The sequence below is a fragment of the Nerophis ophidion genome, linkage group LG14, assembly GCF_033978795.1.
Source record: "Nerophis ophidion isolate RoL-2023_Sa linkage group LG14, RoL_Noph_v1.0, whole genome shotgun sequence".
Lineage (NCBI taxonomy): Eukaryota > Metazoa > Chordata > Actinopteri > Syngnathiformes > Syngnathidae > Nerophis > Nerophis ophidion.
Window position 1 is genome coordinate 35091290 of NC_084624.1, and position 15081 is coordinate 35106370.

General features: G+C 39.9%; 2 protein-coding genes across 7 annotated transcripts in view; one reads left to right on the forward strand and one right to left on the reverse strand.

The window, feature by feature from the left end:
• gpaa1 (glycosylphosphatidylinositol anchor attachment 1) overlaps positions 1–582 on the forward strand; it is a 19789-nt gene extending 19207 nt beyond the window's left edge. For 5 of the 6 annotated variants that reach the window (XR_009809618.1, XM_061920546.1, XM_061920543.1 and 2 more), the window contains one exon: positions 106–582. The gene's annotated coding sequence lies outside the window, so the exon portion shown is untranslated. The remainder of the gene's footprint in view (positions 1–105) is intronic. The other variant, XR_009809619.1, reaches the window with a different exon arrangement.
• LOC133568544 (ranBP-type and C3HC4-type zinc finger-containing protein 1-like) overlaps positions 1–11735 on the reverse strand; it is a 15387-nt gene extending 3652 nt beyond the window's left edge. The window contains exons 1-6 of the mRNA XM_061920551.1: positions 11226–11735; positions 6086–6257; positions 5935–6018; positions 5723–5867; positions 2463–2553; positions 2107–2392 (exon numbers count right to left, since the gene is read on the reverse strand). Coding sequence (XP_061776535.1) covers positions 2107–2392; positions 2463–2553; positions 5723–5867; positions 5935–6018; positions 6086–6257; positions 11226–11489 — 1042 coding nt within the window. The 5' untranslated portion in view covers positions 11490–11735. The remainder of the gene's footprint in view (positions 1–2106; positions 2393–2462; positions 2554–5722; positions 5868–5934; positions 6019–6085; positions 6258–11225) is intronic.
• Between the last annotated feature and the right edge of the window lie 3346 nt (positions 11736–15081).

Here is a 15081-nt window from a genome sequence, read left to right on the forward strand (position 1 = left end):
TTAAGTTATTGTGATGTAGAAAACTTATGTAAAGAATGTTTGGTCAAATCCAGGCCATGAAATAATTGTTTGCACCCTATATTTTCTACCAATTCTCCTTCTCAGGGGTGCAGAGGTGCTGGAGCCTATCCCAGCTGCATAGGAACGTAAGGTGGGGTACACCCTTGACAACCCAGGAAAAACCCACGCAATCACAGGGAAAAATGACCCCAAACCCGGGACCTTCTCTATGTGAGGCACGAGCGCTAACCACTGTTTTGCTCATATTTTTGTTTTTGATCCCATGTTTTTACCAATTTTTCCAGGAGATGTACCTTGTTTTCAAATGCAAATGTTGATGCTCTTCTGATGCGCGGCATTAGACTCACGTTTGTGAAATCCCTTGTTTTTTGGTGCTAAATGAACCACAACATTAGCCCTGCATAAAACATGTTACTTGTCAGATGTTTTGTAAAAAAAAAAAAACTTAGAGGAACTTCATGAACATAAGCCGCTGTTGTGCTCGCTGGTAGAATGTCCACATGTCTGTGAATCAAAATATAATTTTGTGATTGAGAGCGAGAATAAAAAAGTTAAACTAAACTCAGCCTAGTTTTATTGCAGTGACATGAAAAGGGGAGAGGAGAAGAGTGCAACACGCCTGAAATAATATGTATGCTGCTAAAGTGTGTGTGTGTGTGTGTTTGTAAGCTGCCTAACATTGAAAAACAATAAAAAATATTATTGTAATAATGCTCCTTAACTGTTTCACCATTACAAATTCTGAAACTTGCATGCATATATATATATATATATATATATATATATATATATATATATATATATATATATGTATATATACATGTTTGTGTCTATACATACATACATATATATATATAAATATATATATGTGTATATACATATATATATAAAATATATATACAATCTAAATATATATTAATATACATATAAAATATATTAATATATATATATACATATATATAAAATATATTTATATATATATATATATATATATATACATATATATATTAATATATACAATATATATTTATATATATATTATGGGCTTCCTGGTGGAAGAGGGGTTAGTGCGTCTGCCTCACAATACGAAGGTTCTGAGTAGTCGTGGGTTCAATCCTGGGCTCGGGATCTTTCTGTGTGGAGTTTGCATGTTCTCCCCGTGACTGCGTGGGTTCCCTCCGGGTACTCTGGCTTCCTCCCACCTCCAAAAACATGCACCTGGGGATAGGTTGATTGGCAACACTAAATTGGCCCTAGTGTGTGAATGTGAGTGTAAATGTTGTGTTGGCCCTGTGATGCTGTGGCGACTTGTCCAGGGTGTACCCCCGCGACCCCAAAGGGAATAAGCGGTAGAAAATGGATGAATGGATGTATATATATATATATATATATATATATATATATATGTATATATATATGAATATAATATCATGTATACATTTTTATTAAAATAGGGACTTTAGTCGAGGAGAGAACTAATTATTCACATTTACATTGTTTCTTATGGAGAAACTTTTCCATTTACGAACCATGTCCAAGAACCAGTTAAGTTCGTAAATTGAAGTTCCACTGTACTAGTCTTGTTTAGCTAACTTTTCCAGCAAATAAATCAGCTTCTAATAGAGGTTAAATATCAGTGTTGGACCTGAAAATCAATCTGTGAAAGGAAACTTTCCTCTAAATAAAGTGTGGGACTTGTGTTTGCTGGTGGGGATTTGATACCGTGGCTCGAGTGCTTTTACTTTGTCCCTGAAATGATGTACCCATCCACACTGGATGACCTTAGCAATAAAACACAGTACTTTAGTCACAGTCACCACTGAGAGTATGTTTAAATTGTGAGGGAAGTGAAAGTTGTGGCTTCCCACATGACTTTTTTGCGCTATCAATTGGCATACTGGAATGATGTCTCCGTGGATGATATGATGCTGCTAGCATAAACAACATGTGTTGTGTAGTTTCACCCCCTACTTTCCTACCCCCGTCATCCTAGCTCACACTAAATGTAGAATGAGTTTCCATAAAGTGTTTTAATGCCCGGTGTGTACAAAGCGGACATGTTCCTGAGTGTAGTGTGTCACTCACCCGGGTTGCCGTGGATTAGCCGTGGTGGCAGCGTGTTGTAGCCCCTCCAGTCTTGAGAGGCAGGGCCGTTCGCGGGAGGAAAGGGCGGGGCCACCAGAGCACCCTCAAGGTCCTGCTGGAACAGTTGTCTAGTGATGCGGGCCTGGCGGGCCGAGATCAGGTAGAGGTAGGCGGTGTCGCCGTCCTTCTGCACGCCATAGGAGGCCAGTGACCTGTGGTCCGTGCACAGGCACTGACCCATCACCCAGCGCTGCACCCGCGGATGGAAGCTGTACTCCACAAACACCTTGGGGGAGGTAACAGGAATCACAATAATGTTTTATGGCGTTTTTTTGACGTTATCAAAGAGTCCTGACCTGTTGTTTGAGTGCAGCCACTGTCATGTAGGGGAAGACTTTGACTGTGAAACAACAGGAAGAAGACACGTCCTCCACCACCACAGTCAGACTGGAAGACAAACTGTGTCATCAGACAAGCACAAAGCCACACACACGTGCCTCTGGTGACAAAAAGGTCCCGTTCAAAAATAAATGTGGTTTTGTTTTTTAAGATGTCAATTTGGACTACTAAATGTTTTACTATTCAAAGCATGCAGCAACATTTCTGGCATTTTTAACATTTAGACTTGCTGTAATGTTGTTGGGATAAAAACTGATTGTTGCACTTTTCCCACCCTTATTTTGGTTTGAGAGTGAGAGAGAGAGAGAGAAAGAGAGAGAGATATAAATTTCATTAATCTCTTTATTTTAACAAAAAATCTTATGTTAAACATATGTTTCTTATTGCAATGTAGTCCTTAAATAAAAGTGAACATACTAAACAACTTGTCTTTCAGTAGTAAGTAAGTAAACAAAGGCTCCTAATTAGCTGCATACATATGCAGCAACATACTGTGTCATTTATCATTCTATTATTTTGTCAAAACTATTAAGGACAAGTGGTAGAAATGTAATTATTAATCTACTTGTTTATTTACTGTTAATGTACGCTTACTTTCTCTTTTAACATGTTCTATCTACACTTCTGATAAAATGTAATAATCACTTCCTCTTCTGTTATTTGATACTTTACATTATTTTTGGATGTTACCACACATTTGGGTATCGATCTGATACCAAGTAGTTATATTTCATAATAAATATAGTTGTATGTCTCCATGGAGGCGAGGATTAGTGATTTTGAAGTAGTTTCAACACTGCTGACTGCAGACAGACATTAGCCGCTAACCATCTAGCCACGTCTTAAACCACCTCTTCCTGAGGGCGTTTCAGTGTAATAACTTCACCTTTATTGTTAGATTATAAACCAACATTTGTCCGTTCTCCCTTTTCTGTCTACACACTGTCTGCTTGTAAGTACGCCGTAATGGTGCATTATTGAACATGTTCGTCTGCATGACACAACGTTTTAGAGGCAGTATAGTACTGAATGAGTCATTTGTATCCCGGTACTATTCTACTTCAAAGTACTTTCTTTTTAATAAAATAGTGACTTTTGTCGAGGCTAAAGTCAATTATTTATTGTTTATATTGATTCTCTGCTTCACTATACAAACTTTTTGGTTGGCGAACTATGTTGAAGAACCAATGATGGAGCTAGATGGAGGCTTCACCGTACTTACAGGATGTATATAAAAACTGTAGAAGGATTTTGGAGGTTTTTAGAGGGTGTTTTGGCGGAACAGATGCTAGCATGAGGTCGCTATCTAGAACGCAGAGAAAAGAAACGGACAAGTTCTTGTCTCACTCAAAGATTGTGGGTGATGGGCAGAATTCTAATAATAATATAGATGTGTCTTCATACAGTAGTTTTAAGGAAGCTGACATATTTTTATCATGAAGCTCAAATGTGATATTTTAGTTTAAACCTGATAGTATTTAAAATCATAATCAAATACAAACCCTGTTTCCATATGAGTTGGGAAATTGTGTTAGAGGTAAATAAAAACAGAATACATCCATCCATCCATCCATTTCCTACCGCTTATTCCCTTTCGGGGTCGCTGGCGCCTATCTCAGCTACAATCGGGCGGAAGGCGGGGTACAGAATACAATGATTTGCAAATCCTTTTCAACCCATATTCAATTGAATGCACTACAAAGACAAGATATTTGATGTTCAAACTCATAAACTTTATTTTTTTTTTTTCAAATAATAATTGGCTTAGAATTTCATGGCTGCAACATGTGCCAAAATAGTTGGGAAAGGGCATGTTCACCACTGTGTTACATCACCTTTACTTTTAACAGCACTCAATAAACGTTTGGGAACTGAGGAAACTAATTGTTTAAGCTTTGAAAGTGGAATTCTTTCCCATTCTTGTTTTATGTAGAGCTTCAGTCGTTCAACAGTGCGGGGTCTCCGCTGTCGTATTTTACGCTTCATAATGCGCCACACATTTTCGATGAGAGACAGGTCTGGACTGCAGGCGGGCCAAGAAAGTACCCGCACTCTTTTTTTTTACGAAGCCACGTGCTAAATGTGGCTTGGCATTGTCTTGCTGAAATAAGCAGGGGCGTCCATGAAAAAGATGGCGCTTAGATGGCAGCATATGTTGTTCCAAAACCTGTATGTACCTTTCAGCATTAATGGTGCCTTCACAGATGTGTAAGTTACCCATGCCTTGGGCACTAATGCACCCCCATACCATCACAGATGCTGGCTTTTGAACTTTGCGTCGATAACAGTCTGGATGGTTCGCTTCCCCTTTGGTCCGGATGACACAATGTCAAATATTTCCAAAAACAATTTGAAAAGTGGACTCGTCAGACCACAGAACACTTTTCCAGTTTGCATCAGTCCATCTTAGATGATCTCGGGCCCAGAGAAGCCGGCAGCGTTTCTGGATGTTGTTGATAAATGGCTTTTGCTTTGCATAGTAGAGCTTTAACTTGCACTTACAGATGTAGCGACGAACTGTATTTAGTGACAATGGTTTTCTGAAGTGTTCCTGCGCTTATGTGGTGATATCCTTTAGAGATTGATGTCGGTTTTTGATACAGTGCCGTCTGAGGGATCGAAAGTCACGCTCAGTCAATGTTGGTTTCTGGCCATGCCGCCTACGTGGAGTGATTTCTCCAGATTCTCTGAACTTTTTGATGATATTATGGACCGTAGATGTTGAAATCCCTAAATTTCTTGCAATTGCACTTTGAAAACGTTGTTCTCAAACTGTTTGACTATTTACTCACGCAGTTGTGGACAAAGGGGTGTACCTCGCCCCATCCTTTCTTGTGCAAGACTGAGCATTTTTTGGGAAGCTGTTTTTATACCCAATCATGGCACCCACCTGTTCCCAATTAGCCTGCACACCTGTGGGATGTTCCAAATAAGTGTTTGATGAGCATTCCTAAACTTTATCAGTATTTATTGCCATCTTTCCCAACTTTTTTTCACATGTTGCTGGCATCAAATTCTAAAGTTAATGATTATTTGCAAAAAAAAAAAAAGTTTATCAGTTTGAACATCAAATATGTTGTATTTGTAGCACATTCAACTGAATATGGGTTAAAAAATGATTTGCAAATCATTGTATTCTGTTTATATTTTCACCTAACACAATTTCCCAACTCATATGGAAACGGGGTTTGTATTTCAGGCTGAAGACATGTGTCACCTGATCTCTCCACTAGCAGTGTAGTTGGTCTCCGCCAGTTGGATGGTGAGCGACGCTCTCTGGCGAGCGAGCGCTGAAGCATGCTGGGAGGCGGCTTGAGCATCACCTGCTTCCACCGCCTTTGTTAGCTCCTTGCAGAGCTCCTCTGCAGCAAAGAGGAGACTATCAGCGGAGAGTTTTGGTGACAAGATAATCAGCATCAAGACACTCACCAGTGAGCGGCAAGGAGGACGTTTCTGTGGAAGCGTCTATCTGCGTTAGCCTGCTGACTGCGTCATAGGCGGCCATGTTTGCAACTGAAAACCCAAAACGACATGGTCAGAATCTGACATTTGACGACATCATCAACAATGTCTGACTGACCTCGCTGGGCCTCTCGCAGAGACGACATCACCACTGTGGCCCACTCCTCCGCCTCGCGGTCGCAGCGGAAGGTGAAGCGGATGAAGTCGTGAGGTGGCGCCACTAGACGCATCTCGTGGCAACGAGGAGATTTGACTTCATATTGAACAGAGCGAAGGTCAAACTCTACCAACTGTGGACAGGGAAAAAAATGGGATGACTTGTGTGACTCAACTGCAGAGAGTAGCAGGAATACATTAAAGATAGGGTGTCAACTAAAGTTTTTTTTCTGGAGCTTTTTAAAAAAAAAAAAAAAGCTATTGGAAAAACATCAGACATTATTTTCTCGACTTTAAATGAGTCAATCTTTTAAAACGATTCCAACTTCAAATATAAAATAGATGTATGGGGGTAGGGGGGTGTCAATGCAGGGGTGTCAAACTTATTTTAGCTCAGGGGCCGTATGGAGGAAAATCTGTGCACACGCGGGCCGGACTACTAAAATCATGGCATTAAAACTAAAAAAATAAAGACAACTTCAGATTGTTTTCTTTGTCTTACTTTAGCCAAAAATAGAACAAACACATTCTGAAAATATTACAATAAAAATAGAGAAAAAAAATAACGGCAGCGGTAAACTTTAGATCCATGAAGGAAAGAAGAAAGTGAATGAATGTTTATAACTGAATACATATGCATAAACATTTGTTTTCTTTTGTATATTTTTGTTTAATGAATGAAGTAACGTTTATGAAAACCTTTTTCCAAAACACAGTATAGAATGTGAGACATAACAGGATAATGCATACATTTATCATTTGTTTTCAAAACGAGTAAAACAACTTGCACTGAGCCCAGTCTAAAAAATTTGCTACACCTCCCTGATACAGAAGTACATGTCAAACTACTTCCATAACATAAATGACCGCCATAACCACAACACCAGGAGGAGCTCCACAAACCATGTTAAAAACCCAGATTCCAATCTAACAAAGGTCTTAACTCATTCTCCTTCTATGCCACATCAATGTGGAATGCACTCCCAACAGGTGTAAAAGAAAGTGCATCTCTACCCTCCTTTAAAACCACACTAAAAGAACACTTCCAGGCAACTACAACCCTAGACTAACACCCCCCCCCCCCCCCTCCACAACGCACCTCCTCGGGTTGTAAATTATCAAATCTAAATAATCAAATTTACATACTTGTTCTTATACTTTCTGAGCTCACTATGCTCACTGCTCGCTGTGCATATCCTACGAAGTCAGACCTACACTGTATCAATGTCTATTTCTCAGATGATGCAATTGTTGATGACTGAAGTGCTGATATCAACCTAACCTACCCCCCCCACATCCCACCCCCTGATTGTAAATAATGTAAATCAGAATCAAAAATACTTTATCAATCTCCGAGGGGAAATTACAATAATTCAATGTATATTATCTGATGATTAACTTGTGTGATGACTGTATTATGCTGATAGTATATATTTGTACCATGAATTGATTAACATGGACCCCGACTTAAACAAGTTTAAAAACTTATTCGGGTGTTACCATTTAGTGGTCAATTGTACGGAATATGTACTGTACTCTGCAATTTACTAATAAAAGTTTCAATCAATCAATTAATCAATCCAAAAACGGTTACAAAAAGTGGGACCCCAAAAATTGACTGCGGGACCCGATGGGGTCAATGAGACCCCATTTTGAAAATTCCCAGTGCCACCACTGATGGAGTATTGGTGCGTGCAAAACAGCAGCAGACGGCTATGGCCTGCGGGCCAGTTCTAATACTAATCAAATAACATCCGGCCCGCGGGCCTTAACTTTGAAACACAGGCCTTAATGTTTACATTACTGTGTCATTTTTGTGTAGTGTGTACAGACATCTATACACACCATCATCAATGTGTGAATGTGGAGTGAATGACTGATGGGTTCTAAGTTCTCACTGCAAAATGTCTAGAATGCGCTATATCCAGTGCACCTGGAAAGTATTCACGGTGCGTTACTTTTTCCACATTTTGTTATGTTACAGCCCTATTTCAAAATGGAATAAACCCATGAATTCCCCTTAAAATTCTACAGACAATACCCCATAGCGATAATGTGAAAGGTTATTTTTTCTAAAACAACGAAAAATATCACATGTACACAAGTATTCACAGCATTTGCTCAAATACATACATGTATACCATACATTTATACAAGGGTTAGAATTGGGGGTTGAATCATCAGATGACTCCCGAGCGCGGCCACCATTGCTACTCACTGCTCGCCTCACCTCCCAGGGGGTGGAACAATGGGATGGGTCAAATGCAGAGAGTAATTTTACCACACCTTGTGACTACCCGTGGTACTTTAACTTTACTTTGTTGATGCAACTTTGGCAGCCTCTAGTCTTTTTGAATACGATGCCACAAGCTTGGCACACCCGTCTTTGGGCAGTTTCACCCATTCCTCTTTGCAGCACCTCTCAAACTCCATTAGGTTGGACGAGAAACCTTGGTTTTCATACCGGATGTCCCTGTACATTGCTGCATTAAATCTAATTCAATACTATTCAATACTATCATTTATTATTATTATAAAGCCTGCTCAGTGGACTTGTGGTTAGAGTGTCCGCCCTGAGATCGGTAGGTCGTGAGTTCAAACCCCTGATCGAGTCATACCAAACACTATAAAATGGGAGCCATTACCTCCCTGCTTGGCACTCAGCATCAAGGGTTGGAATTGGGGGTTAAATCACCAAAAATGATTCCCGAGCGCAGCAACCACTGCTGCTCACTGCTCCCCTCACCTCCCAGGTCACTCACACACACACACACACACACACACACACACACACACACACACACACACACACACACACACACACACACACACACACACACACACACACACAAACACACACACACACACACACACACACACACACACACACACACACACACACACACACACACACACACACACACACACACACACACACACACACACACACACACACACACACCTAGTGTGTGTGTTTGACCATCGTTGGGACTTTAACTTAAATATGTCTACTTTTCCAGGGTGTAGCCCGCCTTCCGCCCGAGTGCAGAGGGGATAAGCTTTGTCGCGCCAAATTTCTTCCCCCCCTACAAAAACCTTCCCCCCGGAAGAAATTTGGCGTGACAGCCCCTCTAAAGCCTAAAGGACCCCAATGAGGGTGGAAGGACCTTAAAACAGCCCACACAGCTGCCTGTTTTAAAAGCATTATAATTGGCTGATTGTCATTGGTGAAAAATAACGGTGAGGAAAAAATATGAGCATTCCAGCATGCTAACCTTTTAAGCTATTTTTCCTTCGCTAATTTTGCAGCTGTAACCCTTAAGAGTCATATAACTTGGTATCATCACGCTCTCATTGGGGTCCTTCAGGCATTAGAGGGGCTGTCACGCCAAATTTCTTCAGGGGCGAAGAAATTTGGCGTGACAGCTCCAGCAACCCCGAATGGGACAAGCAATGGGAAATGGATGGATGCACACAATACAGTGTATACCTGGGGTCACCAAGGTGGTGCCCGTAAGGACCAGATGAGTCGCCCGCTGGCCTGTTCTAAAAATTGTTCAAATAGCAGCACTAACCAGTGAGCTGCCTCTATTTTTTAAATTTTATTCATTTACTAGCAAGCTGGTCTTGCTTTGCTCGACATTTTTAATTTTAAGAGAGAAAAAACTCTAATAGAATTTGAAAATCCAAGAAAATATTTTAAAGACTTGGTCTTCACTCCGCCCGATTGTAGCTGAGATAGGCGCCGGCGCCCCCCGCGACCCCGAAAGGGAATAAGCGGTAGAAAATGGATGGATGGAGGGATGGCATTTATTTTTTTACTTTGCTTCTTATAACATTCAGAAAGACAATTTTAGAGAAAAAATACAACCTTAAAAATGATTTTAGCATTTTTAAACACATATACCTTTTTACCTTTTAAATTCCTTCCTCTTCTTTCCTGACAATTTAAATCAATGTTCAATTATTTTTGTTGTTGTTGTAAAGAATAACAAAACACATTTTAATTTAATTCTTTATTTTAGCTTCTGTTTTTCGACGAAGAATATTTGTGAAATACTTCTTCAAACGTATTATGATTAAAATAAAATACAAATATTCTGGCAAATCTACAAAATCTGTAGAATCAAATTTAAATCTTATTTCAAAGTCTTTTGAATTTCTTTTAAATTTTTTGTTCTGGAAAATCTAGAAGAAATAATGATTTGTCTTTGTTAGAAATATAGCTTGGTCCAATTTTTTATATATTCCAACAAAGTGCAGATTGGATTTTAACCTATTTAAAACATGTCATCAAAATTCTAAAATTAATCTTAATCAGGAAAAAGTACTAATGATGTTCCATAAATTCTTTAATTTTTTAAAAAAGATTCGAATTAGCTGGTTTTTTTTCGGTTGAATTTTTCATTTTAAAGAGTTGAAATTGAAGATATACTATGTTTCAAAATGTAATTTTCATTTTTTCCCCCTGTTTTCTTCTCTTTTAAACCATTCAATTAAGTGTTTTTTTCATAATTAATTCTTTACAAAAAACCTTCCATAAAAGGAAAAAAAAGGGCACAACGGAATGATAGACTGAAATACCCATTTTTTAAAATATATATATAGATTTATGTATTTAAGGTAAATTGAGCAAACTGGCAATTTCATGCAATTTATTTAAGTGTGTATTAAACTTGTAGCCCTTCGTATTAATCAGTACCCAAGAAGTAGCTCTTGGTTTCAAAAAGGTTGGTGACCCCTGGTGTATACTGTTACACACATAATTAAATTCCAAAAATCAAAGGCAACAATTGAACTTGGATAACAGTTTATGTTTTGATAAACTTATCGATGTACTTTGCATGAAATAAATAAAAATGAGTACAACATTAAATGCACTTTCTCTTAGTAAAGGCAAACGGACTTGAAAATAAAGTGATTTAGACATATTGTTCCTCGATGGAATATATTAATCGTTTGTTAGGAAATATATAAACGATGACAGTAATGTTTCCTACAATGTTTGGAATTAAGACGTTTATGACTTAGTGGTTGTATTGATGAGGTAAGTGTAACGTCCATTAAAAGGATATGAAAATGTATTCCGGTAAGAGGCCTACCGCGTTACGGGTCCCGCTGGTGTCCCTCAGGGCCAGTCGGAACTCTCCGGCCCGGCTCGGGTCCATGCTGAGCTGGAGGCGCAGAGCTTCGCTGTCCGCTCCCGGGAGACACAAGGGACGGATTCCGGAGTGGGACACAGACACTCGAACAGACATTAAGACGGTGCTGCAGCAAGCCGAGGCCGCCGGCCCGTCGCAGGCAGCGGGTTGGGACGAACCGAGAAGAGGGACCTGCGGAGCCCAGCCGCCCGAGCTGAGAGCCATGTCGCCGCGGGTTGTGTGGGCTTCAAAGCCCCCTTATTGAGGTGCGCTTCACCGGTTCGGAGTGTTTATAAGGTCCACCGGTGTCGCGGAAAAGTGCGTTTCTTCCCGGGGTGGTCGTCGTCGTGTCGTTGGCGGGCGAATGGCTCCATTTTAACGAGAACCGAAGAAAAGGTACGAAGGAGTAGAAAAACAAAACAGGAAGTGCATCAGTACGTCGAACATTTCTTTCCGTCAGGAAACAACGCAGGCTTCTTCTTTGTCTGTTTATTTTATGTGAATTACAGCCCCCTGCTGAATAGGAATATACATTACAGCAGGATTATTATTGTTAAGCGGTTAACTAAATCAGCGGTTCTCAACCTTTTTTCAGTGGTATACCCCTTGTGAACATTTTTTTTAATTTAAGTACCCCCTATTCAGAGCAAAGCATTTTTGGTTGAAAAAAAAGAGATAAAGAAGCAAAATACTGCACTATGTCATCAGTTTGTGATTTATTAAATTGTATAACAGTGCAAAATATTGCTCATTTGTAGTGGTCTTTCTCTAACTATTTGGAAAAAAAGATATAAAAATAACTAAAAAAATGTTGAAAAATAAACAAGTGATTCAATTATAAATAAAAATTTCTACACATAGAAGTAATCATCTACTTAAAGTGCCCTCTTTGGGGATTGTAATAGAGATCCATCTGGATTCATGAACTTAAATCTAAAGAAGTCTTCACAAAAAAATAAATCTTTAACATCAATATTTATGGAAGATGTCCACGAAAAAATCTAGCTGTCAACACTGAATATTGCATGGTTGCATTTTTTTTCACAGTTTTTGAACTTTACGTTCATATTTTGTTGAAGTATTATTCAATAATATATATATATATATATATATATATATATATATATATATATATATATATATATATATATATATATATATATATATATATATATATATATATATATATATATATATATATATATATATATATATATATATATATATATATATATATTGTCGGGGATGGCGTGGCGAAGTTGGGGGATTGGCCGTGCCAGCAATCTGAGGGTTGCTGGTTCAATCCCCACCTTCTACCATCCTAGTCACGTCTGTTGTGTCTTTGGGCAAGACACTTCACTCTTGCTCTTGATGGGGCCTGGTTAGCGGCTTGCATGGCAGCTCCCCCCATCAGTGTGTGAATCAGGGGCGGTTCTAGGCATGCTTATATGAGGGGGCAGTCAGAAATGTGAAGGGGGCATCATGTGTACACATCATGCTGAAGCACTTTTTTTTCCTGTGCTTATAGTAACGATGCTTTCTTCATTGAAATGGGTTTTTAGCTATGTGTCCAACCCCAACCTGGAGTAGTGGATTGCACTTTGTCAGGCCTCTACCTTCAGACCTGTCCAACTTGGGTGTCCCACCTGAAGACTAAGCTCCTGCTGGTATAGCTCTTACGGTCACTGAGGCACGCAAACCCCCTGACCACAATAAGGTGGCAATCCCTCAGGGGGGAAACATTAACAGCGCTGCCATATTTCCGACAGGGGAAACAGAAGCAGGCGTCTCGCACCACAGAATACTTTAGCCATGCTCGTGCGCGGTACCAGGCAGGATTGAATGATCTTAATTTTGTACCAAATGCACGCTTTGGGTAGCCACCCAGTATTGGCTGAGATGGTGCATTGCCATTTAAGTCACTGGGTAGCTGAGCAGGCTGCTTTGGGGGAGCGCTTGTTGGGGGGATGGAGGGAGCTGGTGCAGGAGAAACAGTGCTTGCTGGTGCTAAAGGTGCAGTATTGCTAGCTGCTGTCCCTGATGTACTAGCAGTAGCATCATTGCTACTACTACATGCAGGAGCAGGACTAGACTTTTTAAATACTCTGAAAAATGGATGCATTACAGAGCATTAACTTTCTCTTTGTGAGCTGCTGGAAGCTGGAGCAGAAAACAAGTAAGCTTGAACAACAGAAAAAACTTGCTGTGATTACATGAAGAAAAACAACAACAGTACAGGACTACAGCCTGGGGCGGGGCTTTACGTAGGGGTCTGTCAGACATAGGTCACTTGTCTTCAGTTTGTCACATGCAGTGGACGTGGGCACTCATCTGGGTACAAAATTCATTCACTCCAAAGTATGTGTGTTGCCCACTTGCTTGTAAATTGATGAAAACGGCTGTGTTTTTGTTTTTAGGTGTCTTGGTCATATCAAATGAAACTTATAATTTGTTTATTACAAAATGTAGATTGTTTATTACAAAATGTAGATTGAAACATTAAAGGTTGACTATGTAGAATTACAAGAAAAACAACGGAAAAAGAATTCCAGCAGTCGATTGCCAGACCGTTGCTAAGTAAAATGGGCCGTTGCTAGGGACTCCGCTCTGAACAGAGGACAGCAGAGGAGGACTGCTAGGCAGAATATATATCTTATGTTTCATTTTTACCATCATTAACAGCATCTTAAATGTGAATTATATTTATATAGCGCTTTTCTCAAGTGACTCAAAGCTCTTTACATAGTGACACCCAATATCTAAGTTACATTTAAACCAGTGTGGGTGGCACTGGGAGCAGGTGGGTAAAGTGTCTTGCCCAAGGACACGACGGCAGTAACTAGGATGGCACCAGCGGGAATCGAACCTGCAACCCTCAAGTTGCTGGCACGGCCACTCTACCAACCAAGCTATGCCGCCTCCTACAATGACTTGTAGCTTGTTACAGGGACAGTGGAGGCTCTCTGCCTTCCAAACCACTGCTGCTCAGAGCCTCCGCTGTCACTGCTCTCGTCAAGTTGTAAAAAAAAAAAAAAAGGAACTCCGTAGCACCGAAAGTCCGCGACGATAAACGTGTTTATGACAGATAAGACTACACAAATACACCCATCCTAACAAGTATATGATAAATGTAGACAACTTTTCCTTTTCTTTTACTTTCATACTGCAACAGTGATTGGATGTTTACTGAGGGCTGAGGGAGGTGTGTGGGTGTGTGTCTGCTGCGCAGCCTGTGGAATGTTGAATACACGCACATCGGAGGGAGGGATGAGAGGGAAGCTGACACTACTATATCGTGTGTGTCCCTTTTTCGGCGGATTTTTCCGCTTGTGCAGATAATTTTGTCAACTTGTAATGTAGTAATTTTGTGAGTCTATTAAAATTTGCTTCCTCAAATTTTGATTTGAGGGGGCAAGACATTTATTTAAGGGGGCTCTGCCCCCTCTTGCCCCTGCGTAGAGCTGGCCATGGTGTGAATGAATGGGTGAATGTGGAAATACTTTTCAAAGCGCTTTGGGCTCCTTAAAAAGGGGTTGAAAAACGCTATACAAGTACAACCATTTACCAATTTTTAACATTTGATAAATATATTTATAAATTATGTTTTAATTGTTGCTATTTTTAGAATATTTAAAAAAAAATCTCACGTACCCCTTGGCATACCTTCAAGTACCCCCAGGGGTACGCGTACCCCCATTTGAGAACTACTGCTCTTGATAACAGAAGCGCAGTGCTGCAAAGCTGTCCGTTGACATTTGTCAAAGATCCTCAACATGACATGACCACTCTGCTGTTTTTATGGACCTACTGTAAAAAA